Source organism: Hyla sarda, chromosome 1 (assembly GCF_029499605.1).
Source record: "Hyla sarda isolate aHylSar1 chromosome 1, aHylSar1.hap1, whole genome shotgun sequence".
Classification (NCBI taxonomy): domain Eukaryota; kingdom Metazoa; phylum Chordata; class Amphibia; order Anura; family Hylidae; genus Hyla; species Hyla sarda.
In genome coordinates, this window is record NC_079189.1 from 566,347,794 (window position 1) to 566,374,807 (window position 27,014).

General features: G+C 40.7%; 1 protein-coding gene across 1 annotated transcript in view; it reads right to left on the reverse strand.

The window, feature by feature from the left end:
* Window positions 1-9,691: 9,691 nt before the first annotated feature.
* SYT4 (synaptotagmin 4) overlaps window positions 9,692-27,014 on the reverse strand; it is a 45,793-nt gene continuing 28,470 nt past the window's right edge. Inside the window, exon 4 of the mRNA XM_056542995.1 lies at window positions 9,692-10,858. Within this exon, the coding sequence (XP_056398970.1) occupies window positions 10,551-10,858 (308 nt within the window). The 3' untranslated portion in view covers window positions 9,692-10,550. The remainder of the gene's footprint in view (window positions 10,859-27,014) is intronic.

Sequence of the window (27,014 nt, forward strand, 5' to 3'; positions counted from 1 at the left end):
TATTTTATATTAAATAATAATACAGCATCTATGCAGAATATCTGGGAGGCTGGGAAGGCATATATTAGAGGAATTTTTTTGAAGGCTATTGTTAGGGAAAAACGTAAAATGGCGGAGCATAATGACGTATTACATGAGGCAGTTCGGCTGGCAGAAAATCCTTCACTTGGGTTACATCAGGGGTTGGTTAGAGTACAAGCGGAACTGAGACAACATTTATTGGAGGCAGCCAATAATAGGCGTATGATGCAAAATCAAGTGTTATATGCAGAAGGAGAGGCGGCAGGATATATGTTAGCAAAAATTGTTAGAGCGCAAGAGCCACCGACTAATATAACATCTCTACTGGATGAAAACGGGAGGGAGGTTAATAATAATGACGGTATAGTAGAGGTTATGTTAAAATATTACTCAAAGTTATATATGTCTAAATTTCAGAAGGGATCTGAGCATATAAAGGCCTTTCTACAGGGTATAATTCTCCCTAAATTATCTGGAGAGGATAGGAACATGCTGGAAGCAGAACTCACTCTAGAGGAACTTGAGGCAGTAGTAAAATTGACTCCTAATAACAAGTCTCCTGGAGTGGATGGAATTCCAATAGAGGTATACAAAAAATATCCGGATGTTGTACTACCCGAATTGTTAGACCTATTTAACCAAGCGTTGGCTGATCGATCTCTCCCTCTATCAATGCGACAGGCAATTATTGTTGTCATATTGAAGAAGGGGAAAGATCCTCGATTACCTGCATCATATAGACCAATTTCATTGCTGTGCAATGATGTTAAATTACTAGCAAAAATCTTAGCAACCCGTTTGAATAAGGTAATAACTACATTGATACATAAGGATCAAACAGGCTTTATCCCGGGAAGATCGGCGTCAGAAAATATTAGACGCCTTTTTCTCAGTATACAAATTCCTCCGGACTCTCCCAGAGATAGGGCCATATTTTCACTGGATGCAGAAAAAGCATTTGATTCAGTGGAATGGCCCTGTCTCTGGGCGACTCTGGAGGAAATGGGCTTCGGCACTAAATTTATATCATGGATTCAACTTTTATATAGTAGCCCAATGGCATGTATTAGAGTAAATGGACAGGTGTCGGAAAATTTTCCTCTGTTTCGGGGAACGAGACAGGGATGCCCCCTATCTCCATTGCTGTTTGCTATTATAATGGAACCTCTGGCTGAATATATTCGTTCAGCTCCGATGATAGAGGGGTTTCAGTATGGGGCCCATGAAAATAAAATAGCTCTTTATGCAGATGATGCGTTATTGTTTTTGAATGACATGGGCCCTTCACTGAAAAATGCAATAGAGGGAATTTCTCGTTACGGTGAACTCTCGGGGATTGTAATAAATTGGGAAAAATTGTTTCTAATGCCATTAGATCGAGTAGTTACAAATATCTAAATAAATCAAAGTATAAATATTCTATGTGTAAAACAAATTAAGTATTTGTGAATAGAAATATCGCCAAATATCCAGGAGTATAGGGAGAGGAGAAAATAATTTATTACTCTCTTTAGAAAAAGGTGAATTTAGGAAAAAGAAAAGTCAACAACTTCCTACGTTTGATCTAATGCACAGGGTATGGAATACCATAAAAAAGATTAGAGGAGTTAATCAGGTTAATGAGTATACCCCAATATGGGGGAATGATACACTTAAGGAGCTAAGTAAATTGGAAGGTTTTGCAAAATGGGAGAAAGCGGGAGTCAGGATATTGGAAGACATATATAGAGGGGGAAATATACGCTCCTTTTTGGAGCTGCAGGAGGAATTTCATCTACCTCGGTATGCCTTCTTTCAATATTTACAGTTGAGGCATGCGTTTTCTGCCCAACAAAAGTATACGGATATTAAACTAAGCAAAGATGTCGCATTAGAATTTATAATAAAGGACAATAGGAAGAAAGGATTTATTTCAAAACTATACCAACTTATAGCTATAAAGGTCTGGGAAAAGCAAAACATACCAGCTTTTTATAAATGGAGAGAAGAGCAACAGTTGCCATTGGATCAATGGAATAATATCGTGAGTAGTGTACCCAATCAGGCAATGGGCGAGTGTGCAAGACTATCCCAGCTGTACATATTATATCGGGTGTATAAGACTCCAGCATTCCTGACTAAAATAGGTTATCTACAAGTGGCAAAATGCCCTTGTGTATATGCTCTAGTGCTGACCTACTTCATATGTTATGGGAATGCCCGGTTATTAAAAAATATTGGGAAGAAATTATAGAATATATCAAAGCAATATATGATGTTGATATTGATAGGAAAGTTAAAACATGTATACTGGGTTATGTGGAGGAATTACTGATAGAAGATAACATGAAGTTAGCGGTGGGCAGATTATTATATAATGCGCGTAAGTTGATAGCCCAGCGCTGGAATAACCCAAACCCACCATCCAGATTGCACTTTCTTCAAAAGATGGAAAAAATAGTGGCTTGGGAAAAAGCCATATATACTAAAAGAGGGAACTAAGATACATTTTGGTTGATATGGTGGAGATGGATTGAGAGAGGTGGGATGGGGCGAGGAGGGGGAGAGAGAGAACTATAAAAAATACTTTTAAGGAGAGAGGAAAACAAAAAGTGAAAAGAAAAGAGAGAGGCAAAATTATATAATTCTTCCTTTTTTTTTTTTGGGTGTTTTGGTCTGTTTAGGTTTATTTTGTTCCCCCTCACGGAACCCTTCTTCCATTGGGAAATTAGAAAATCTGGGGAGAATATTGTTGTTTAAATCTTCAAGAAATGTAATATGCCTTTGTAGAATTAATGTATAAATGAAAAACTGAAATAAAAATGGAAGTATTAAAAAAAAAGACTGGGCGAAACTTTAGTACCAATTGTAGGGCCTCTTTTAGACACAATGGAGATGCCATCTGATAGTATGTCTTTCAGTATTGGATCCATTTTCAACACTGGGATATACCTTTTTATAATCCTCTTAATTTGTCCGAACTGTGTACTATATGGTGTCACAAAAAATGGTTTCTTGTCTTTATATTTGGCTACCTTCCCTCCAGCATTGTACGATTCCCTTCTGTTTTGTTGTCTTCTAGAATATGATACTAACTCTTTACGCTCCAATCCCTCAATTCTCTTATGGGCTTTTTCTAATACTTTTTCACTTTAACCCCTCTCTTCAAATCTAGTGTGGAGTTCTTCAGCTGCAATTTTAAATTGTTTTTCGCAAGAGAGTTGCGTTTTGTTCTACATAATTCTCCAAATGGAATATTATCCAAGATGTGTCGTGGATGGCAGGAGGAGGCTAATAAAATAGAATTAGAAGCTGTATCTTTTCTGTAAGGAAGAATCTCAATGCCATAACCCCTGCCAACCAACGAGACGTCTAGGAAATGAATCATAGTTTTATCAAAGTGAGAGATGAAACCCAGATTTAAATTGTTATTGCCAATATATGGGACAAAATCTGAGAATTGCGCCTCCGAACCCCTCCAGATTATCAATAAATCATCTATATAGCGGCTAATCCAATGTATATTGTCTTTATACGGATTGTCGCCATTAAAGATGAAAAGCTGCTCCCAATGGAACATGTAAATGTTCGCGAAACATGGGGAGTATTTCGCCCCCATAGAAGCTCCCCTGGTCTTTAGGTAGTAATCACCATATATATAAATTTGAGTAGCTTATATGAAGGATAGCCATATGCCAAAACCTCTTATATGAAGGACAGCCTTATGCCAAGTTCTATCTTATATGAAGAATAGCCTTATTCCTACCCCTATCTTATATGAAGGAGAGCCTTATGTCTATCCCTATCTTATATAAAAGACAGACTTATGCTTAGCCCTATCTTATATAAAGGATAGCCTTATGCCTATCCCTATCATATATGAATGAAAGACTTATGCCTATCCCTATCTTATATAAAGGACAGCTTTGTGTATATCTTATATAAAGGATAGCCTTATACCTATCCCTGTCTTATATGAAGGATAACCTTATGCCTATCCCTCTTATATGAAGGACAGCCTTATTCCTACCCCTATCTTATATGAAGGAGAGTCATATGCCTATCTTACATGAAGGGAAGCCTTATGTGGTTGTCCAATTTGGACAATCCCACCTATAAAATTACAGCTTATAATCAGGTGCTATTACTGAGACAAATTGAGGAAAACATTTAACAATGGCCACTGCAGGAGAATTGTGGTACTACATGGTGCCCATTGAATTGTCACCAGTATAGTAGCTGGAATGTGTAGTGGTTCCAAACTCTTTCCCAGAGATTTCCATCTTTTTTCCCTTACTTCAGTTAAGGACCTCCATTATGTCTATATGTTCATAGGGAGTATATTGGCAAGGACTGTCATTGGAAGCTACCTCTTCAAGATTGGGGCCTTGTTAACCATTGTTCTAAGCCTAAGAGGGATGGTTAATGGTTAACATGAGCCCTAAAATGTTAGAAAAACAAAACAAAAACAGTGTTAAACCACAAGAGAAATTAGCATTTTTTTTAATTGATTGAACACACTAAACAATAACATGGGGTACACATGTATTTCTGCATACATTGACTAACCAACCTACTCTTGGTTGCTGACACGTTTCTGACAGGGGAACTCTTTGTTGGTGGACACATTTTTAAGGGCCTTTAAATGATTTGAAAAGTTTTAGATTTTGTAAAAGTATTTCTGGAACCAAAGTTAGGAATAGAAAGTATGTTGTATAGGAAATGTATGGAGGATTGTTCATAACCTCTGTCTAGATGCCAGGAACTTACCTGTCTGTTTGTTACTCTGTGCCTGGTACTGGCTTCAGTGTTATTCCCTGCATCTTCAAGTTGCCCCAAGAATCATCCCCTGTAAGGTGAAAAAGCATCGTTCAGCGTGGCACTGCTCGTATCGGTGCAAAGAAGGGAATACTGGCCAATTAGGAGGCTTGGACATAGAGCCAATAAGAGACAGTGTCGGTGTCACATTTTTCCTAATGATGTGTGTATTTAAATGGGTGTCTGCTTGCCACAGATGCCTGTGATTGGTCTTCCACAGCCTTCCATAGCGATGCCGAGTTTTCCTTTCCTTCTTAGCTCCCTGTCTTTGTCTGCCCTTTTAGACCTGGGGCTACCTTTCTGATTTGATCTCTATCTTTTTTTGTGTATCTTTATCTGGTTCTGAGGTATTTGCCCTCATTTACTATTGCAAACCCGACATGTTTTGTCGGGTTGTGCGCCAGATTCTGTCGCATTGCACCAGAATTTGCACCAGATTTGAAAAAAACCCAACTAACTCTCCATTTTGCTAAGAAAACGCAAAACAATGGGCGTGGTCACTGGGAAAAGGGGGTGTGGTCTCAGAAAATGGCTGTGTTCCCGACATTTTCACACAAAAAATAACACATTTACTAAGGTTTCCAAGTAAAATGTAGTGGATTTGAGCTGAGGAAAACCAGACAGATCAGAGCATGTGTAAAGAATGCAAAGTGTAGGAAAAGTGGAAAATGTAGGGAAACCTTAGTAAATACTAATATGTGGAAAATTAATTGTAGGGAATTAAAACCCACAAAGAAACCTACACTCCACTCTTAGTAAATAAGGGCCATTGTGTTGCTCTTTTCATTTTGACTCTTGTTTTCTGGATTACCTGTTTGTGTTCTGTTTTGTGTCCTTTCTGTGTCTGTTTAGTATTGTCTTGGCCTGATTGACCTTTTCCTGCTTGCCTGCTGGGTACTGCTGTTTAGGGTGGATCCTTCAGGTGAATAGTGATGATGACTGAGGTGAAAGCAGAGCTGCAGTGTGAAGCCTATCGTGACACTAGAAAAAGCAAAATGAGCTAGTACTTTATCAACTAGTTGAAAATTAAAATAGCTAATCAGTATAAAACAGTAATTGATTTGTGGACTTCACACATAACATAAAAAAGTTCTACAATTTCAAACATTGATTTCCCATCCTCCTGATGGCCATTAGTATCTCAACAAACACGTTTCAGATATTTGGCACCCTCTGGAGGAAAGAAAATATTATTGAATCAACTGCTTCCAGAAAGATATACAGATTTGTAAAGATTTAAAATCTTAATACTTCCTGTACTTATCAGATGCTGCACAGGAAGTTGTATAGTTCTTTTCAGTCTGACTACAGTGCTCTCTGCTGCCACCTCTGTTCATCTCAGGAACTGTTCAGAGCAGGAGAGGTTTGCTATGGGTATTTGCTACTGCTCTGGACAGGTTCTGACATGAACAGAGGTGGCAGCAGAGAGCACTGTGGTAAGACTTGAAAAAACTGCACAACTTCCTCTGGAGCATACAGCAGCCGATAACTACTGAAAGGGATAACATTTTTAAATAGAAATTATTTACAAATCTGTATCATTATTGCCATCAGTTGATTTGATCTTTTTTTTCCCCCCACCAGAGTACCCCTTAAATATGAGTTCTGGAGTTTGAACACTTCTCTTTGATACAGCACTCCAAATCCCTTTCACAAAAGCCATAAATGCAGCCAGAATTTTATGAGGTATCTTTATGGTTACACAGGGAATTTAGAGTTCCAACCACTTTACAACTAGAACTAGAATTCTGGACCTTTTTTTTTAAATAAAAACAAAAAGTGCACTCAAGTTTACTAAGCACATACAGAAAATAGTTGCAGATCTCAGGTGTTTAAACAAAAGACAAATAATCACATGGTAAAATGCATAGCCTTAATCTTTAATACAACCCAAATATGCTGTACAGTAAAATTTTAAACCACGTCCCATTAATTGCACATGAATTATCAGCTTGGTTACACACTAGTATAGGGAGGAGATATCATCCAGTCACCCTTATTCAGCAGGAATAATACATTGCTCATAGGGGATAATGTTACACCTCCAGCAATAGATGACATTATAGAGTGTTTTTGTTTTCTTTTGCCTGGTAAAGTATCAACCATCTCTCTCTTTCCTTGTCTTCATATACAAAGAATGTTAAAAAAAAAAAATAATAATTGCAACACTTATCGACCAATAGTGCAGTCCGACATTCGAAACAGACGTTAAAAGGCAAAATCTGCTACACATTTGGAAAGTAAGATGGTTTTTGTTTTGTTTATTCCAATGACACAAAACAGTTACGACCCAGTTACCTTTTACTGGGACATACTGGTTAATAGTTCAAAATATAACATACGTTATGCTACATACTGTACTCTTATAGTGCACAGGTTCACATCATTCACAAGACCCCACTGATAAGGAGTCCAAGCCCTTTGTGTACAGTCTTCCTCTTGTGTTTTCTTATTTTATCACACACTGTATTTAAAATCACAATTTCATACAACAATTCACAAACAGAACAACGATGCGTGAGATGCATTATGGGAAGCGGGTCATTCAATCAAGTCTTTCGGTTGATTTGTGTCAATGTTCTCCTGACTTTATTGTCACAGCAGAGAAAGAGTGAACACAGTCAATGTTCATGCTGTGGGGGTAGAGGGGGGGGGGTCAAGTCATAACCTAGAAATTAAAAAAAAACAAAACAAATGTATTTCTTTCTGAGAACTTATCTTCATGTACCTCAAACATATCAGATGGACATTTTTTTTTCCATAACCGATAATATTTAAAATGAAAAGAGCCATTCCAGTCAAGGTTGATATTAAATGGGTTGCCCTCTTTTAGCAATCAAGCATCCCTGCAAGATATGCTGATCATTGGGCTTGCTGCTTCTGGGGCCTCTAGCTATCATCTGTAGTCTTTGGTAAACCTGGCAGCTAGCGTTCAATTTTCCAGCAGAAGTTAAGAATTATGCAGTTCTTCTTAAAATCTATGGGCTTCCCATGTTGGGTCCTTCAGAGGGAGAGATTATTTGCTTTCTATAGTGACTCTTAATAATATATGAGGATCATTAAAAAAACAAATTGTGTAAGATGTCAAATGTATAGTAAAGCAACTTTAATATAATGTTATTAGCCATAGTGCATAGATCACTCTAGGTCAACTGTGCTCTCTCCCTTGTAAGTTGTGTCATCACTTTACAGGCTCTTTCTTCTTTGTAAGCTGTAACATCAATTCGACTCCCACACCTCCCACCTGTCAGCATGGGAGAGACCAGTGATGTTAAGGAAGGAGCTGGAATAACTGCTCATTAGATTTTTGACTTAGAATTAGATGAGGCAGCAGGAAGCCATTCACAGTCACAGTAGCTTCAGTTACAATGGGCTTCCTGCTGCCTTATCTAATGAGTTATAAAGCTAGTGAGAAGTACCAGTTCCCCACTTTGCATCACTGCTGGTCTTGTCCCAGGCTGATGGAAGGGGAATTGGTAGGTGGGAGAGGACATCTCAGGTTACAGGTTAGACAACTTAGCTGAAATTGTAGATCTCTGCACTATGGCTTAATAATAAAATATTAGTAAGTAGTTTTATTATGCTTTCTGACACAATAGGTGTTTCTTTCACCAGACAACCCCATAAGAGATGAGCCCTCTTAAAAGCCAGGGAGCCCTTTTAAAAGATGTTTTACAAAATATTAATTTATAAGTTGGAGCACAGGTTTGGTATTCTCTTAAACATGGTAGGACCTATTTCAGTGCTCGTCCCCTGCTTAGTAGTGCATGTTGTGCGACTTAAAATTAAAACTGTGAGAAGGGAATTTGTGACCCAAATAGTTGTCACATTTCCAACTTTTCCTGGCAATTTAAAAAACAAATGTTTATTCATTTCTCATCAAGTTTCTTGCTATAGATCTAAATAAAAAGGAACATTCTCTTGAAATCTGACCGGAAGGGCTCTTTACTGCTATGAGTTAAAGGAATTACATACTTCCTACTATACAAAAAGATATTTGCAATTTACAGTTATTTAAAAAAAAAAGTTGTAACTGCGCCAGATATGCCACATTTCTGTATTAAGTCATTTTAATTTCTGATGAGACATATTAAAATAGAGCACCTATATACTATTACATTATTACCCTGCATGCATATTTTTTTTTCCCTGATAATGACATTTTTCATTTAAAAAATGCCATTGACCTCAACTTTTTACCATAATGTTTTCTAAGGAAAATCTTGGCTTGTATTACAAGAAAAGGCTTATAATGTATGAAAAAAGCTTATTTATCCAAAATATTTTTCTTGATATTCAAAGTCCTTTGAAAAGAAGTCAATCTAAACAGACTATAATGGTAGAAAGTATATAATATTGTTCATTATTTTATCTATTTTCTAATATTCATCTGAGAAGCTGGAACCAATTTGTGAAAAATGGGCAACATGACTTAAAACTATCCATTAGATCTCTAAAGACTTAAAAAAAACAGCAGGATCAGAAAATAACCACTGGTCTGACAGCAGGTACTGTAATCCATGCAAAGGATTGATAAAGCAGATGTTTCTCCTTCTAGAGGTCCTCCACCAGAGGTACCCAGGACCCTAAGATCACCTGGATCTGGGAATTTCAACATAATAATAAATAATTTACTAAATGGTCCCATGGTGTACCAAAGGGAACTACTCTTAGATCCCACCATTGAGCAGCTTTGTCTCAATTTCCAATTAGTTTTATGAAAGTATTTAAAGGCCAGGAATTGTTTACCCAATAAATTGAACCCAACCTCAATAATGTCTACTTTTCCTACCCATCACCCTGTACTTCCATAATAGTAGGTGGTCACAAGTATGGGAGAACACCCTCTATACTGTTTAAAAAAAAAAAAAAAAAATTTTACCTAACAGAGCACATTGCATTTGCTTGACCAGATGGGAAAACTTCTAGAAAGGTTTATCCCAGTGGTCTCCAAACTGTGGACTTCAAGATGTTACAAAACCACAACTCCCAACATGCACGGACAGCCGACGGCTCTCCGGTCATGGCGGGAGTTGTGGTTTTGTAACATCTGGAGGTCCACAGTTTGAAGACTATTGGCTTATCTAGAGGTCCATAGTTTGAAGACTATTGGTTTATCCCAGTGTAGAAATTACGAGGAATTAATGCCCCCATTGTTTTCAATAAAAATCTTTGTCTTAGTTCACACTGTAAATTACAGCATAGATTTTTTTTCCAATACGAATTTGTAAGCCACATTGTGGAAAAAAGGTGAGTAGGTGAAAATATGTTTCTTCGATATGAGTAATCCATGTTGGGTGGCCTGGACATGGACTGGATCCACATCCAAAACCGCATAAAAAAAAAAAATCTATGGCAAAAACCCAAGGGTATGCCTTGGATACACTAGAAAAATGTGAGCATAGCCTAACAAAAAATGGCTACTTGTGAAGTTTCTCGAAGATAATTGGTTTTTGGGTGGACAAGCCATTGACCAAACATTTGGTAGAGATTTAACAGACTGTAAATTGCAAAAATCTTTCTATTTTATCATGTGAAGGTGGTGATGGTATTTTGTTTTTAGGCAAAAATTCACGTCTTATTTTTGTCTATTTTTCTATTGTTTCTTTGTTTGCTCAGTTGACAACAGAAAAAAAGGAATGTCACTGCAAGCTTCTTATTTTACATGGCAAAGAAACGTAAAAAAATTAATAAATAAATGGAAATGCTGAAGTCCGTTCAACTCAATGCTGCTAACCATCACACAACATGTGCCACTTGGCAATCTGTCTCCGAGGATGTTCGCAGATTTCCTTCCAATGTTCTCCACCTGTTCCATCTGCTGAGGCTCCAAGGATTAATCGACCGATAATCTCATTCCTGGAGCCCCTGTCTGAATCCATCACCAGGAACTCCACACTTATGTCTTCTAAGCCTTCGCAAGGAATGTCAAACACAAACAGTTCATTGAACACCGCGTTCGGGGTGCACTTCTTCACGTGAGTTTTCTTTTTGGAGATTCTTTTCTTTGCATGGTACAGGTTCACCTTCACGTACGGATCTGAAAAGCAACAAAAACACATTTGTTGAATGCCATCTCAAAGTCACTGTCTGTTAAAACTTATAAAAACTGCATTGTATGAAGTGATAAAGTCATTTTGATTCTAACAATATATTGTGAAGGTGTGAAATACCTAAGTTATCATAAATTGTATAAAAAACTTTTGGTTCATATTTAAAGGAACTTGTAATCACTATACAAAATGCCTTCTTCTAACAAACTAGTACACCAGATCTCCAGATGTTGCAAAACTACAACTCCCGGCAAGCCCAGACAGCCAATGGCTGCTTCGGCATACTGAGAGTTGTAGTTTTGCAACAGCTGAAGGGCTGTCCGGGCATACTGGAGGAACACTGGAGCAGTTGCCCATAGCAACCAATCAGATTCCAGCTTTCATTTTTAACCCGTACAGGACCTAGGGCGTATGCATACGCCTTCTGTACCTGGGTCTTAAGGACCCAGGGCGTACAGGTACGCCCGTGGGAATTCCGGTCCCTGCCGCACGCCGGGCAGGGATCGGACTGGGGTGACTGCTGATATCAATCAGCAGACACCCCGCGCAAATGCCGAGGGGGGGTCATCAGACCTCCCCATGTCGGCGATCGGCGCAAATCGCAAGTGAAATCGCATTTGCGATTTGCGCAATTCCGGGTCTTAGGGGTCACGTGTGACCCGATGACCCGGAGATACAAGGTGATCGGGGGTGTAGAATACAACTCCTATCACCTACTGTATCTATGGGGAGGTGGCGATTTCGCCACCCCCTCAAGAGAGCTGCTATTGGCTGGACGATCGTCCAGCCAATAGCAGCCGGCAGGGGAGGGGTTAAACGGCATCCTCTGCAGCGCTGACCATTAGCTGGGTTCAGTCAGCGGTCAGAGCTGCAAGAGGAGCCAGGGACCCCCCCTCTGCCCCATCGGATCGCCTCAGGAGACCCGAAGATTCCCTAGATCAGGGACAGAATCAACAGAGGGAAAGGTAGGGAAATACATGTAAATAAAGTTTAAAAAAAAAGTTAAAAAAATAAACTCCCCCCCTGACCCCCTAATAGGGCTCAAGAGTACGCCTCATCTTTTTTCAGCATGACTCGGGCCCTATTAGGGGTTCAGGGCGCTGCGATTTGCCCCCCCCCCCCTTTTTTTTGGGCCGCAGCGCTTGTTTGTTTTTTGCTCACATAACAGTGTGTGATTACTAATCACACACCGTTATACATAGTTACACCAAGCACTCACTACACACTCCCCTGCCCCCCCCCACACCCAAACCCCACCACCACCACCCCCCCTCCACTGTAGATAAAAGGCGATGGCTCGCCGGGCATTTTCGGTAGCGGAGGCATACGCTTTTCTTGCCTCCGAATCCGAATCTGCCAGTGAGGACGAGGAAGATCCAACATTCCTGTGTTCTTCCTTGTCCTCCTCATCATCTAGTAGTATTGATGAGCCCCCTGCATGGCGGCGGAGACGCCTCCAGGCGAGGCCACGCACCCCCCATGAAAGTGCCCCACTGGCTGGCACTAGTGTGAGTGGTGATGCCGCTCGTACTAGGAGTCCGACCCCCCAGGCGAATTTACCGGAGCTCCCTTCCGGTGAACCTGTCTGGAGACCCCCAGAGGGTTATCAGCCACGGGTTCCGGAGTTTGTTGGCGACTCCGGAATCCGGATTGACACGGCTGGGTTCACTGAATTTGACTATTTCAGTTATTTTTTCAGTGACAGCCTGGTCAATCTAATGGTGGAGCAGACGAGACGAATCTGTACGCCAGGCAGTTCATCGCCCACCACACAGATTCTTTTTTGGCCAGGCTCAATGAATGGTACGCTGTCAGTGCAGCAGAAATGAGGACATTTTGGGTCCTCTTGCTGCATATGGGCCTGGTCAAAAAGCCCAGTGTCAGACAGTACTGGAGCGGGGACATCCTATACCAGACCCCGCTGTACAGTATGGCCATGACACGTAAGCGGTTCGAGGCTATTTGGAAATGCCTTCATTATGCAGATAATGAGGCATGTCCACCCGAGGTGATCCCGTCCATGACCGGCTTTACAAAGTGAGGCCGGTCATCGATCACTTTGGGGCCAAATTTTTGGAGGCCTACGTACCGCTTAGGGAGCTTTCGGTTTACTGAGTCTCTTATCAGTTTTAAGGGGAGACTCATCTTCCGCCAGTATATTCCTCGAAGCGGGAACGGTATGGCGTGAAGCTATATAAACTTTTTGAGAGTACCTCCGGGTACACTCTCAAGTTTAGGGTGTATGAGGGACGAGATTCCCATATTGAACCCCCAGATTGTTCCCCGACTCTGGGTGTTAGCGGGAAAATCGTTTGGGACCTTATGTACCCATTGCTGGATAAGGGTTACCACGTGTACGTGGACAACTTTTATACCGGCATCCCTCTCTTCACATCCCTTGCCGCCAGATCGACGTCCGCTTGTGGGACCATGCGGAGAAACCAGAGAGGCCTCCCTCTAAATTTGATCCAGACACCTATTCCCAAGGGTGAGTCCCGTGCCCTTACCTATGAAAACCTGTTGCTGGTCAAGTATAAGGATAAGAGGGATGTCCTTATGCTGACCACTATTCATGGTAACGGCAGCTCACCTGTCCCTGTGCGAGGTACCACAACAACGGTCCTCAAGCCTGATTGTATTCTGGACTACAATCAATATATGGGGGGAGTTGATCTCTCAGATCAAGTCCTCAAGCCATACATGGCCAGGCGGAAAACACGTGTATGGTACAAAAAAGTTGCGGTCTACTTGGTGCAGGCTGCCATGTACAACTCTTTTGTACTGTACCGGAATGCTGGCAACACAGGGACATACCTCCAGTTCCAAGAAGAAGTCCTAAAGGTCCTGATCTTTGCTGACCAGGAAAGAGCAGGCCGGACTTCCCAAGGAACTGGAGTAATAGGTGCCAGGATCGTCCCAGGCCAACACTTTCCAGGTGAGGTCCCCCACACTGGAAAGAAGGGACGATCCCAGAAAAAATGCAGAGTGTGTAACAGGAGGGGGATACGGAAGGACACCACCACTCAGTGTGACACTTGCCCCGATCATCCGGGCCTCTGCATTAAGGACTGCTTCAGGGAGTATCACACTTCCATGGAGTACTAAATTTTCCCTCTTCATTTAAATTTTCCATAATTTGACCCCAATGTACCAAGTCCAGAGTACATTCCAAATTTTAACCAAATAAAACCACTAAATTGCCCCAAAAAACTATTTCATAAAAAAAATAAAAAAAAATGGGGGTATATTTTCAAAAAATGGGTCATGGGTCACTATCATCGGGGACTTTTTATGTTGCCTCAAATGCGCAGCGCTCTCTCTCTCCACCTGAGCGGGGTGCGCATTTGAGGCAACAGGTTAGGGACGGCCACACACGTCACATTCCCAGAATGATGATTCAGAGCATAGGGTTTGGGGTGGGCATATTTTTTTTAGTTTTGGCTATGCTCTGGGTCATCATTCTGGGAACATATCCTGTTTTATAATTTTATGTCCCACTGTACCCCTTGTTAGTTATTAGTGTACCCCATATAATGCCCCTTGAGGGGGGGTCCCACTGTTCTGGCTCCATAGGCAGCTGTCTAGAAGCTCCAGGCCCCTGACTGCCCTCCTGTTCCTCCGTGACCAGTGAGCAGAACCGATCTACGCCCAGATATGAGGTATGTCCTTACTCCAAAGAAATGTATTTACATTTTATTTATTTTTTTGCTGTTCTGGCACTAAATGTGACATGCCCCCCCCCCCCATTTCAGCAAAATGTGACTCCTTCTCTTCTGAGCATTGTAGTGCGCCAGCAGAGCCCTTGACATCCTTACATGGGGTACTTCCATACTCAGAAGCGATGGGGTTACACATTTTGGGAGACATTTTCTTCTATTACACCTTGTAAGAATGTAAAATTTTGAGAAAAACAGCATTTTAGTAAAAAAAAAAAAAAAAAAAAATTAATTTACACATCCAAAGTCGTCAAACACCTGTGGGGTGTTAAGGCTCACGGTACCCCTTGTTACGTTCCTTGAGGGGTGTAGTTTCCAAAATAGTAGCGCCAACAGAGTGCTTGACATCATCATTTGTGGTGTTTCCATACTCAGAAGAGATGGGGTTACAAATTTTGGTGGGCATTTTCTCCTATTACCCCTTGTAAAAATGTAAAATTTGGGGGGAAACTAGCATTTTAGTGAAAAAAAAATTTAAAATAATTTACACATCCAACTTTAACGAAAAGTCGTGAAACACCTGTGGCGTGTTAAGGCTCACTGTACCCCTTGTTACGTTCCTTGAGGGGTGTAGTTTTCAAAATAGTATGCCATGTTGTTTTTTTTTTTTGCTGTCCTTGCACCATAGGGGCTTCCTAAATGGGACATGCCCCCCCAAAACCATTTCAGCAAAATTAGATTTGCAAAAGCCAAATAGGAGTCCTTCTCTTCTGAGCATTGTAGTGCGCCAACAGAGTGCCTGACATCCACATATGTGGTGTTTCCATACTCAGAAGAGATGGGGTTACAAATTTTGGTGGGCATTTTCTCCTATTACCCCTTTTAAAAATGTGAAATTTGGGGAAACTAGCATTTTAGTGAAAAAAAAAATCATTTACACATTCAACTTTAACGAAAAGTCGTGAAACACCTGTGGCGTGTTAAGGCTCACTGTACCCCTTGTTACATTCCTTGAGGGGTGTAGTTTTCAAAATAGTATGCCATGTTGTTTTTTTTTTTGCTGTCCTGGCACCATAGAGGCTTCCTAAATGGGACATGCCCCCCCAAAACCATTTCAGCAAAATTTGATTTGCAAAAGCCAAATATGACTCCTTCTCTTCTGAGCATTGTAGTGCGCCCCCAGTGCACTTGACCTCCACATATGTGGTGTTTCCATACTCAGAAGAGATGGGGTTACACATTTTGGGGGCATTTTCTCCTATTAACCCTTTTAAAAATTTAAAATTTGGGGGAAAACTAGAATTTTAGTGGAAAAAAAAAAGAAAATCATTTACACATCCAACTTTAAAGAAAAGTCGTGAAACCCCTGTGGGGTGTTAAGGCTCACTGGACCCCTTGTTACATTCCTTTAGGGGTGTAGTTTCCAAAATAGTATGCCATGTGTTTTTTTTTTTTTTTTTTGCTGTCCTGACACCATAGGGGCTTCCTAAATGCAACATGTCCCTAAAAACCATTTCAGAAAAACTCACTCTCCAAAATCCCTCTGTCGCTCCTTCCCTTCTGAGCCCTCTAGTGCATCCGCCGAACACTTGACATACACATATGAGGTATTTCCTTACTCGAGATAAATTGGGTTACACATTTTAGGAAGATTTCTCTCCTTTTACCCCTTGTAAAAATTCTAAAAATGGATCTACAAGAACATGCGAGTGTAAAAAATGAAGATTTTGAATTTTCTCCTTCAATTTGCTGCTATTCCTGTGAAACACCTAAAGGGTTAACAAACCTTTTGAATGTCATTTTTTATAATGGGGTCATTTGTGGGGCATTTCGAATATAAAAGCCCTTCAAATCCACTTCAAAACAGAACTGGTCCCTGAAAAATTTCGATTTTGAAAATTTTGTGAAAAAATTGGAAAATTGCTGCTATACTTTGAAGCCCTCTGGTGTCTTCCAAAAGTAAAAACATGTCAACTTTATGATGCAATCATAAAGTAGACATGTTGTATATGTGAATCAATATATAATTTATTTGGAATATTCATTTTTCTTATAAGCAGAGAGCTTCAAAGTAAAAAAAATGCAAAATTTTCAATTTTTTCATCAAATTTTGGAATTTTTCACCAAGAAACAATGCAAGTATCAACAAAATTTTACCACTAATATAGAGTAGAATATGTCACAAAAAAACAATCTCGGAATCAGAATGAAAGGTAAAAGCATCCCAGAGTTATTAATGTTTAAAGTGAAAGTGGTCAGATGTTCAAAAAATGGCCGGGTCCTACAGTGAAAATTGGCTGGGTCCTTAAGGGGTTAAAAAAGGCCTCTGAAAAATGAAAGCTGAAATGTGATTGGTTGCTATGGGCGACTACTCTATTGTTCCTCTTCACAAAGTTGGATTAATCTCCAAAAGCAACAGGAACCACCCGTAGGAATAAAGACAAGCATTGGCGTGATGCTATTTACATGGGGCTGTATATAGTGGGGGTATAGGAGTGATGTTATTTTACATGGGACTGTATGTTGGTGGTAGGGGAGGGACATTATTTACATGGGACTGTATGTTGGTGGTAGGGGAGGGATTTTATTTACATGGGACTGTATGTTGGTGGTAGGGGAGTGATGTTATTTATAAGGGAAAGTGCTTTGGGGTGTAGGGGGGAATTCAGGGGAGCATGGAGAAGACTTACAAGTCTAGGGGGTAAAGAAGGTGGAACAAAGGAATTGGAAGGAATATTTATATTATATTCAGGGTACAGCATATAGCAGGGTTATATTTGGAGGCTACAGTGTGTGGCAGTATTTTACACAGGTGGTAAAGTGTGTACCAGTATTATATTCAGGGGGTTCAGTGTGTGGCAAAATTATTTAGAGGGTACAGTGTGTGGCAGTATTATATTCAGTGGCCCAGGGTGTGGCAGTATTATATTGAGAGGGTTCAGTGTGCGGCACTATTATATTCAGGGGCCTGGTGTGTGGCAGTATTATATTCAGGGGGTACAGTGGGTGGCATTATGATACTCGGGGTACAGTGTGTGGTAATATTATATTCAGGGGGTATGGTGTGTGGTAATAATATATTTATAGAGTACAACGTTTGGCAGGGTTATATTTAGGGGGGTACAGTGGTTGGCAGTATTATATTCAGGGGGTACAGTGGGTGGCAGTATTATATTCAAAGGGTACAGTGGGTGGCAGTATTATATTCAGTGGGTACGGTGTGTGGCAATAATATATTTACAGAGTGCAGTGCGTGGCAAGGTTATATTCAGGGGGTACATTGGTTAGCAGAATTATATTCAGGGGTTCAGTGGTTGACAGTATTATATTTAGGAGGTACAGTGGTTGGCAGTATTATATTCAGGGGGTGCAGTATTTGGCAGAAATCTAATGATTATTGTCTTCATACAGAGCATAAGGATCTGCTGACAAATTAGGAAACCAATGATGTCCGGGCGTTAGACTCTGCAGAGAAGATGTAACTGGAAGAAGTCTTGGTGTCTGGACCAGATGAGCAAGAAAAGGAAACAACAGAGAAGACGTCACTCAGGGCTGTAGTCAGTTGTAAGTTCTGTAGTTATTATGGATGACACTGTACTCCAATCTGTGGCTCTCCAGCTGTTGCAAAACTTCAACTCCCATAAATCCTGAGGCTCTTCAGACATGATAGGAGTTGCAGCTTTCCAACATCTGGAGAGCCACTTGAACAAAGGGGATTGGTGGAGGTCCCATCAGTCAGACCCCCAACTTAAAAATGGGATGCTTATTTTAAAATGCCCGGGCCTATTTTTGGTCCAATCACTGCGTGTTCCCCTGAGTGTGTCCCATCTGTGCTGTAGTCACTGATAACTTGGCTGAGGCCAAGTGAGGGGGTCGTCAGGGATTGGGAAAGCAGGTCGCCGGAGGGTTATGGGTAGGGGGACCCAGGACAATTCTTCGCATCAGGGCCCTGTGGTTTCTAGCTACGCCCCTGGTGCCACTAACAACTAATCTCCTTTAAGGGTCTATTAGTTTTCATGTCAACGTAAATTTGTAACTAAAATTCAAATCTTGGGTCATTTGACATCTTTATTTAAACGTTTTTTTTTTTTGCTTGCATCCTAAGTGAGGCTCAGATCCTATCTCATATTTTGCCTCAACCAGTCAAAAGGTTATGCTTACGTATAGCCCAACGTGTTTCTGTCATGTTCAGTGACCACACTTTTAAGTTCCACACAAAAACAGCATATTTTCAGTAAATGGATAGGCTACATTTGAACCACATTCTGGTCAAAAGACCAGTCGGTAATATGTCGGACTGCAACATTCCATTTCGACTGGTTGCCAAACTATAGTCCGACGTGGGGAATAAGATGAGATGTGAATTTAGTCTAAGCTGGTACTTTTTTAGGGTTATATTTGCATTCAAGCTGCACCCATTAGGCTACCCGCTATAATTTTAGACCTCAGCTTAGTGGAGGATAAGCCACTGCCAGACACCTTATGGGCAATTATGGAGGAGTCACCAGGTTTAGTCTACATTAATGTAATGCGTATGTCCAGCTTTACTTTTCCCGAGCCAAATATCTACTAACAGCTCTTTCACAGGGCAAAATAGAGACATCAGGTGCAGGAAATAATCCCCTAGCTCACCAGGGACTATAGATTATACTAATGAGTCAGAGTCAAGGAAAGTAAATAATGACACAAGGGGAAAGAAACATACATGAACAAGGAGGAGAACAACATTATCGCTGCATCATTGGGGGATCAGGTTACTTTACTTATCAATGCTCACTGGTACTCTAGGCAACCCTGATACACTGGCCATCAATTACTATGGGAGTTCCATATAAATCAATGGTTGGCAAATATGCACAAGTGAATGTACCCTAAAAGAGAAGACTTTAAGGTACCAACATGTGAAAAGCACATTCATGACTATAAGGGAAAACTCAATAGACATTCACCATGAAAAGGGGAAAATAAATATATTTTTTGAAACACGAGGGCTACTGCATCAGGAAGTCTGCAGGTAAAATTGGCAGCTGTCCTGACTAGAGATGAGCGAACTTACAGTAAATTTGATTTGTCACGAACTTCTCGGCTCGGCAGTTGATGACTTTTCCTGCATAAATTAGTTCAGCTTTCAGGTGCTCCCGTTGGCTGGAAAAGGTGGATACAGTCCTAGAAGACTCTTTCCTAGGACTGTATCCACCTTTTCCATCCCACCGGAGCACCTGCAAGCTGAACTAATTTATGCAGGATAAGTCATCAACTGCCGAGCCGAGAAGTTCGTGACAAATCGAATTTACTGTAAGTTCGCTCATCTCTAGTCCTGACCAATGTGGATTCACAAAAAGAGGAAAATCATTTCTTTTTTTTTTCTTGAGGCCTCAGGATGGTGATGATAACAATATCAAAACTATTTATCATTGTTTTTTACTCAATAAAGTGCCATCCCCCTCAACACTGCTACCCTAGGCACAGGCCTAATGGCAAATACAGTCCTGCCTAAGATCCTGTACTAGGGTTAATATTCCCCTGACCACATGGTCAAAAGAATTGAAAAGCAGCTGGAAATGGAATGGAAATTTGAAGAGCCATTTGTTTTGTTTGGTGATTTTTATGACTGTGCTGTAATATGTTGTCTACCTCCATCGATCTAATTGATGGTAAAGTGCTTCGAGCTTGCGGTATCAGCAGTCAGCATATGGCTCTTCAGTAATAAGGCTTTGTAAGTACATGGTTCCTTAGTGTTCACCAGGAGGGAGGGGCAGAAAAATCAATCTGCTAGCTGTGTCTGAGATAATGCTAACTCCCAATTCAATAACCTGTGGTACAGAAGTGCACTCCAGTCAAGGAAACAAGGAGGTCATACTATGAGACTTCTTCAGTAGTGAGGAGTTGTGTGGGATGGTAATAACTAAATGTGTTCTGTCTTCATCTCATTGTACCAAATGGTGCTTTTTTTATTCACACTGTATGTGGGTGCGAGTATGCAAAAAGCATCCTTCTTCCCAAATTTTGCAACTTTGCGCCATCCCACCATCATGTGTGTAGAAGAAGTGAGATGCCTAGACTTAACCACACAGACATAGCAGAGCTGAATTTATCACTTAGCAGCTTCTGCCCTATGTGATAACTTACGGATACAGTCAGGGCTCAATTCCTGCAGGAACGCATGGGAACGGAGTTCCTGCACTTTTTCCACAGCAGGAACACTGTTCCCATTAGCACGAGTCCTGCCGGACCAGTCCTTGAGTGGAAATCTTGGGTGAGTTCCCACACTTTTTTTTCCCAGGACTTGACCCCTGGATACAGTGAAGAAAAAAGTATTTGATCTCCTGCTGATTTTGTACATTTGCCCACATCCCAGCACTACACAGATGGATCTTGTCTATGATCTCAAGGCAGCTGGGACCATAATCACCAAGAAAACAATTGGTAGCACATTCCCTGCTCAAGAAAGCACATATGCAGGCCATCTGAAGTCGGCTAATTAATATCTGAATGCTTTAGGGTGCATGCACACCATGTTTTCACTCTACGGGTGCCGAATCTGGCTGGGGGAGGGGAAAACCATGCGCTCCCATACCCCAGCCGGATCATTGACTTTGATGAGCTGACCGGAGTCCCCGTTTTACTCCAGTCGGCTCATTTTTGACCCGTATCTGGTTTTCTGACCGGAACTCAAAACGTAGTATTCTCAACCTTTATATCTTTCTAATGTAATTGAAAAACTGGCCACTTGGTGACTCTGTTCTGTTCCCTGTCGCAAGTCAAACAGTTAGTGTGGTCTCCACCCGGCCTGGCACGAGACCAAACTCAGGAAGTGGGTGCGGGGCATGGCAAGGCACAGCTCTTGCAGGCTTCAGTGATGTTGCGCCTGCTGGAGAACGCCCTCTTTCTCCTGCTGGGAGCTCACACAATGTGAGAAAGGGGGGAAGGTATGATACAGAGCTTTTTAAAGCTCAGAATTTTTTTTTAAGAGCAGGAGGTTATTGAAGTGCTTAGGGAATGTAATCTGAGTTAGTTTAGAAAATATGGTTTGATAACAGGTACGCTTTAATTCTGCATGGCCGACTGATACATACTACTGCTGTTTAGATATATTGCACATTATCCCCACAGGAAGATTGCACTTTGAACATGCCGGATAATTAAGTGTGAAAACACCATAGTTATATATATATAATACCTGTGAAGAAATTAAGAGATTTGCACTGGACTATAATATGTACTACCAGAATTTTGAAAGACTTTCCAACTTTTAGACAATATTCAACTTTTTTTTAAACATTTTTTAATATTATTTTTTAATCATTTACACGCAGTAAGAGCTGATATCTAGTTTGACAAAATCCCAACTAGTCTATTAACTTGTGAGAAGTGTTTATGCACTCTGCATTATTTTATATCTTATTTATATTTTATATTATATTTAATTTTTTACCATGAGTGGTCAAAATATTTTATAAATTTATTCACATTTACCAAATCACAAGGGTATAGTTCCTAATCCTAATGTACTGTTTAATATGTTTTAAAGAAATAGGTTATTGTATTTCTAAAGCACGGTCTTTTCAATTTATTTTGTAAGCTCTACAATTTCTTTATTAAAGTGTACCTGTCACCATACAACATTTTTACTATATTACCTTATGTAATTATAAAACACTTTGCTATATATATTTACTGGTAAAATTCTAAACCTTTATATGTTTTTAATGTGATTTAAAAAACGGCCACTAGGTGGCTCTGTTCTGTTCCCTGCGCAAGTCAAACAGTTAGTTTGGTCTCCTCTCAGCCTTGCAGAAGGCCAAACTCAGGAAATGCGTGCAGGGCAAGGTGAGGCACAGATCTCACAAGCTTCAGTGATGTCACGCCTGCTGGGGAACACCCACTTTCTCCTGTGAGTGAGGGGAAGGTATGATACAGAGCTTTTTAAAGCGCAGAACATTTTTTTTAGGGGCAGGAGCGGTGTTAGGAGTAGTTAGGGAATATAATCTACTTAACGACCATGGATATAACCCCTTAACGACCATGGAAATAAATTTGGTTTGATAATCTAAAATGGAGGTCGGAGGTCCCCTCACCTGCCTCTGTCCATCTCCTTGGGTCATCTGCTCTTGTCTGAGATCGAGCAGACCAGAACAGAAGATTGATGATTAATACTGATCAGTGCTATGCCCTATGCATAGTATTAGTAATCAGATGATTGCTATAGATAGTCCCCTATGGGGACATAAAAAGTGTAAAAAAAAAAAAGTTAAAAAATGTAAAAATAAAAAGTAAAAAAAAAAATAGAAAAATCCCCTTCCCAATAAGAATGGAAATTGTCACTTTCTCCCATTTTACCCCAAAAAGCGTAAAAAAAAAAAAAAAAAAAAAAATTAACAAACATTTGTTATTGCCATGTGCATACATTTTCAAACTATCAAAATATAATGTTAAAGATCCCGTACGGTGAACGGCGTAAGCGTAATTTAAAAAAAAAAGGCGAAAAATGCTGCTTTTTGTCACATTTTATAAATTTTTTTTACAAAAAGGGATTTAAAAGTTTAATATATTAAAATGTGGTATCGATAAAAAGTAAAGATCACGCTGCAAAAAATTAGCCCTCATACCACCCCATATACAGAAAAAAAAAAGTTATAGGTTGTCAAAATAGGGGGATTTTAAAACATACTGATTTTGTACAAAAAGTTTGCTTTTTTTTTTTTAAGCGGTACAATAATAGAAAAGTGTGTAAATATGGGTATCATTTTAATCATATTGACCCACAGAATAAAGAAAACATGTCATGTACAGTGCGAAAACAAAACCCTCCAACATTTTCAAAATTGTGGTTTTCATTTAAATTGAGGTGTCATTACAAAGTACAATTGGTCATGCAAAAAAAAAAAAAAAAGCCCTTATATAAGTCTGTAGATGGAAACATAAAAGAGTTATGGATTTTAGAAGGCGAGGAGATAAAAACGAAAACGCAAAAATAAAATTGGCCTGGTCCTTAAAGGGGTACTCCACTGCACAATGTTTGAAACAAACTGTTTTCGAACGCTAGAGCCAGGGGCGGGAGCTTGTGATGTCATAGCCCAGCCCCCTCATGATGTGATACCCCGCCCCCTCAATGCAAGTCTATGGGAGGGGGAGTGGTCACCGTCACACCCCCTCCCATAGACTTGCATTGAGGGGGCGGGGTGTGACATCATGAGGGGGGGGGGGGGCTATGATGTCACAAGCTCCCGGCGCTGGCTCTAAGCATTCGGAATATTTGGTTACAAACGCTGAGCAGTGGAGTACCCTTTAAGGCCAAAATGGGGTTGGTCCTTAAGGGGTAAAAGATGTCTAGTGCTAAGAAATGTATCCCCTATCCGCAGGCTGGTCTGCTGGGTTTGATGTTTCGCAAACAGCAGGTCCGCTAGTACAAACACGCCCCCTCTATTTATCTATATGGGAGAGGTGAAGACACAAGAACGCTGTGTCCCCGCCTGTCCCATAGAGATGAACGGAGGGGCAAGTTTTTACCAGCTGATCTGCTGTGTACGAAATGCACTCTAGCAGCGCAAAGCCAACACCCCACGTGGGAGATCATGGGGGTCCCAGCGTTTGGACCAATTTCTTCTTCTTTATTAGGGTGGGTTCACACCACGTTTTTCAAGTACGTTTCCCGTATACGTTTTCATTATTGAAAATGTATGGAACCGTACTGAAAACCGTATACATAGACAAATAATTGAAAACCGTATGCACCTGGATACATCCGGTTGTGTACGGTTTGCTTGCAATACTCTTTTCTCCCTTACTCAAAATCGTGGTTGACCACGGTTTTGTCTCCGGTTTGAAAACCGTACTGCAACCGCATATGTTTTTTTTAACATGGATGTCAATGGGAAACGCACATCTATATGGTTCCATACGGGAAACCGTGTACGGTTTTTACTTTGCACATGCGCATTTGCATCCTAAAGTCCTCACCCAAGACCCCTCCCATTAAAAATTGACAACATTTTCTAAAACGCATGTTTTTTTTTTTTTTATATGAACGGACGGAACTGTATGCACTTTTAAAAACAGTATAAGGTTTACTTTTTCCCATACTGTCCCATCCGTTTTTTTTGCCATACGGTTTTCTTTAGAAAAAACGGATTGAAAACAGTATGGCAAAAACATGATGTGAATCCAGCCTTATAGATATCTTTTTGCATCAGTTCATCTCTTGACCTGGTGGCATTCTTGAGGACTGCCAATTCTGGTTTTATTTTGAAGAAGTTGTAGCTGTAGAAGGATGCGAAATGCATATTGGGGCGAGGGGATTTACCAACACAGTAGACGTGGAGTACATAGTGCAGTCTGTTTACTTCATATATCGGCTACATCTCCCTTTGATATATAAGCTTATTATACCTACCTAGGCAATGATTTATCCATTACCTTCATATCATTGCTAAACATATATTTGAGGCATTGCTCCCTGTACTTTGGGCCTCTTACCTTGTTATGATGTGACATAGTTGTTGCAATAGTCTGCTACCTCTGCACCTATAGCTATCCCATGTAACACTGACAAAAAGAATAATATGTATACAAACAATAATACTAATGATACCAGCTACTTTGAGACTTCGGGGGTCTTCCAAAAAAAAAAAACACTGCAACATGTGAAGAAGCTTTTTTTCTCTAATCTGATTATTGAATCTCATAAACACCACCACCGGCAATTGCTTCCAACTAAGAGTGTTATGTGCTCTCTGCTGACACCTCTGCCCATGTCTGGAACTGTCCAGAGCAGGAGAGGATTGCTATGGGAATTTTCTCCTACTCTGGACAGTTCCTAAGACAGACAAAGGTGTCAGCAGAGAGCACTGTTGTCAGACAGAAAAGAATAACTCAACTTCAGCAGCTGATAAGTACTGGAATTTTATTTTGCAAATCTGTTTAACTTCCTGCAGCCAGTTGATATAAAAAAAATTGTTTTTCACTGGAATACCCCTTTAACCGGCATGCACTTTGCAGTCCTGTAAGACAGTGTTTCCCAAGCAGGGTGCCTCCAACTGTTGCAAAACTACAACTCCCAGCTTGCAAGGGCAGCCTTCTGCTGTCCGGGCATGCTGAGAGTTGTAGTTTTGCAACAGCTGGAGTCACAATGCTTGAGAAACACTGCTGTAAGAGAACACATGGGCCGAGCCAGTCATGCATACTGCATACACCGATCATGGATGCAGCAAGCCATGTGTTAATGTACAGTATCTCCATTGTTGCGCACATTGCTTCCTCTGGCATCGTCTGGTTTGACTTAAGTGGGTCACACAGTGTATGTTATTAATGGCTCTCTCTGTCTATATTGTCGTTACTGGATTAGTACAGAGGGTTATTAGCTAAAGTGCCCTTAGGTGATGTAGCAGAGCTGAGTGTGTAACCTATCGCAACCTTTGGGACCTCCGGATCTTAAGGATGGGGGGCCCTGAATCTGTTTGCTGTATTTAGGTATCCCTGGCACTCCCATTGATAATGAACTAATCCCTTACTGACCACTCCAGTCAGTGGGGAGAGTCCGCTCCCAATTTTGGAGATTGGGAGAGACGATTCAAGAGGTTGGACACCCCCTATCCCATGTATAAGAAACACACACACACACACAAAAATATTATCTATAGATATATATATATATATATATATATATATATATATATATATATATTGTAAGGATTTCTCCCTGGTGATAGCTCTAGGATCATCATTGACACTGCCACAGGACACATTTCCACTTCAATCAGCAGCAAATAACAGTTCTTTATTCAAGTCTGTCTCCTTGCCAGCTTTATTAGACAGGTTGCAGGATAAATAAAAACATAAGACAGGAACAAAAAAAAACCTAGACCGTCTAGTCACTAACTAAACAATCCAGCATGCCCTGACTACCAATTGTTGGGCTTTTCTCGGCCAGTTAAACTTATGCCTCATGCAACCTTCTACTCACTGTTCACGCACAGCATTTACAACCTCTTGCTGGGTGTCTCGTCCACACCACTCTTTGGGGCCACTCACAGCTCAGGATGTGTGTTCCTCAGCAGGACCCCTGCCTCTCCCTACAGCCACCTTGGTGTCTTCTAGGGAGAGCACAGATTATTCTGTTTGATTTCCTTTTAAACACACTCTCCCTTTCTGCTACCTCATTAATTAGGCCACAGGTGGAGGTTTCTCCAGGGTTAGCTAGGGAAATACACCGTTCCCTTGCCACAGTGTCACTATATATATATATATATATATATATATATATATATATATATATATATATAAAAGGAGAGAGAGGAGAAGCACCGTGCAGCAGGATTCAAGATCCGTATGGGTGCTCTCTTCAGGAGAAGACCTACTTCCAATGTAATATTCCAAGAATGAAGTAGAAGCAGTGTCACGATGCCGGCTGGCAGGTAGTGGATCCTCTGTGCCAGAGAGGGATTGGCGTGGACCGTGCTAGAGGATCGGTTCTAAGTCACTACTGGTT